A 1,776-nucleotide genomic window follows, 5' to 3' on the forward strand; every position below is an offset into this window, starting at 1 on the left:
ATCAACAATGACATCGTTGACGACGACATTGACTGTGACAACGCTGACAATGACGTTGATTGTGACATCGTTGATGGTGATGACGATGACATCATTGACGACGACATTGACTGTGACGACGTTGACGGTGACAACGTTGATGGTGACGTTGACGATGACATCATTGACGACGACTGTGACGACGTTGACGGTGACATTGACGATGACAACTGTGACGACGTTGACAATGACGTTGACTGTGACATCGTTGATGATGACTGTGGTGACGGTGACGGTGACATCGTTGATGGTGACGTTGAGTGTGACAGCGTTGACAGTGACGTTGACAATGACATGGACGGTGACATTGTTGACGATGACAACTGTGATGACGGCGATGACATTGACTGTAACGACGCTGACGCTGACGACTGATGACGATGGTGACATCGTTGATGGTGATGTTGACTGTGACGACGATGATGACGTTGACGATGACATCGTTGACGACGACGATGATGACGTTGACTGTGGTGACGTTGACGATGACGTTGATGGTGACATTGTTGACAATGACGTTGACGATATCGTTGCTGACGACGTTGATGATGATGTTGTTGACGATGACATCGTTGCTGATGACGTTGACGTCATTGCCAACGATGTTGACTGGTGACATTGACGATGACGTTGACATTGTTGACGATGATGTTGCCTGTGATGTTGTTGACAATGACATCGTCGACGATGACGTTGACGGTGACATCGTTGACGATGTTGACTGATGACACTGATGACGTTGACGATGACGTTGCCTGTGATGATGTTGACGATGACACCGTTGACAATGACATTGTTGCCGACGACGTTGATGATAATGTTGACTGTGGTGACGTTGATGATGATGTTGATGATGACGGTGACATCGTTGACGATGACGTTGACTGTGGTGACGTTGGCGATGACGTTGACGGTGACATCGTTGACGATGATGTTGACGATATCGTTGCCGGCGACATTGATGATGATGTTATTGACGATGACATCGTTGCTGATGACGTTGACTGTGGTGACGTTGACGATGACGTTGACGGTGACAATGTTGATGATGACGACTGTGACGTCCTTGACAGTGACACCGTTGACGATGTTGACTGATGACATTGACGATGATGTTGACGATGACATTGACGGTGACATCGTTGATGATGACATTGTTGACGATGACGTTGACGATGACGGTGACATCATTGACGATGTTGTTGACGTTGACATTGTTGCTGACGACGTTGACTGTGGTGACGACGATGACGTTGCTGGTGACATCGTTGCCGGTGACGTTGATGATGATGTTGTTGACAATGACATCGTTGACGATGACGTTGACTGTGGTGACGTTGATGATGACGTTGACGGTGACAATGTTGACGATGACGACTGTGACGTCCTTGATGGTGACACTGTTGACGATGTTGATTGATGACATTGACGATGATGTTGACGATGACGTTGTTGACGATGACGTTGACGATGATGTTGACAGTGACATCGTTGCCAACGACGTTGACGATGATGTTGTTGATGATGACATCGTTGACAATGACGTTGACTGTGGTGACGTTGACAATGACGTTGATGATATCGTTGCCAGCGACGTTGACGATGACGTTGACTGTGGTGACGTTGCCGATGATGTTGATGGTGACATCGTTGACGATGACGTTGATGGTGACAATGTTGACGATGACGACTGTGACGTCCTTGACGGTGACACCGGTGACGATGTTGCATGATGAC

At 47.6% G+C, this 1,776-nt stretch overlaps 1 protein-coding gene across 1 annotated transcript; it reads right to left on the reverse strand.

Moving 5' to 3' along the window:
- Positions 1 to 147: 147 nt before the first annotated feature.
- On the reverse strand, positions 148 to 1,729 carry LOC104516771 (the record flags this gene model as incomplete). The annotated part of the gene is made up of 6 exons (XM_010161210.1): positions 148 to 236; positions 268 to 362; positions 403 to 648; positions 762 to 1,104; positions 1,142 to 1,426; positions 1,464 to 1,729. Coding segments are annotated over 6 exons (1,324 nt in total), but the record flags the coding sequence as incomplete, so codon positions are not given.
- Between the last annotated feature and the right edge of the window lie 47 nt (positions 1,730 to 1,776).

Source organism: Eurypyga helias, unplaced genomic scaffold (assembly GCF_000690775.1).
Source record: "Eurypyga helias isolate BGI_N326 unplaced genomic scaffold, ASM69077v1 scaffold21431, whole genome shotgun sequence".
Classification (NCBI taxonomy): Eukaryota; Metazoa; Chordata; class Aves; order Eurypygiformes; family Eurypygidae; genus Eurypyga; species Eurypyga helias.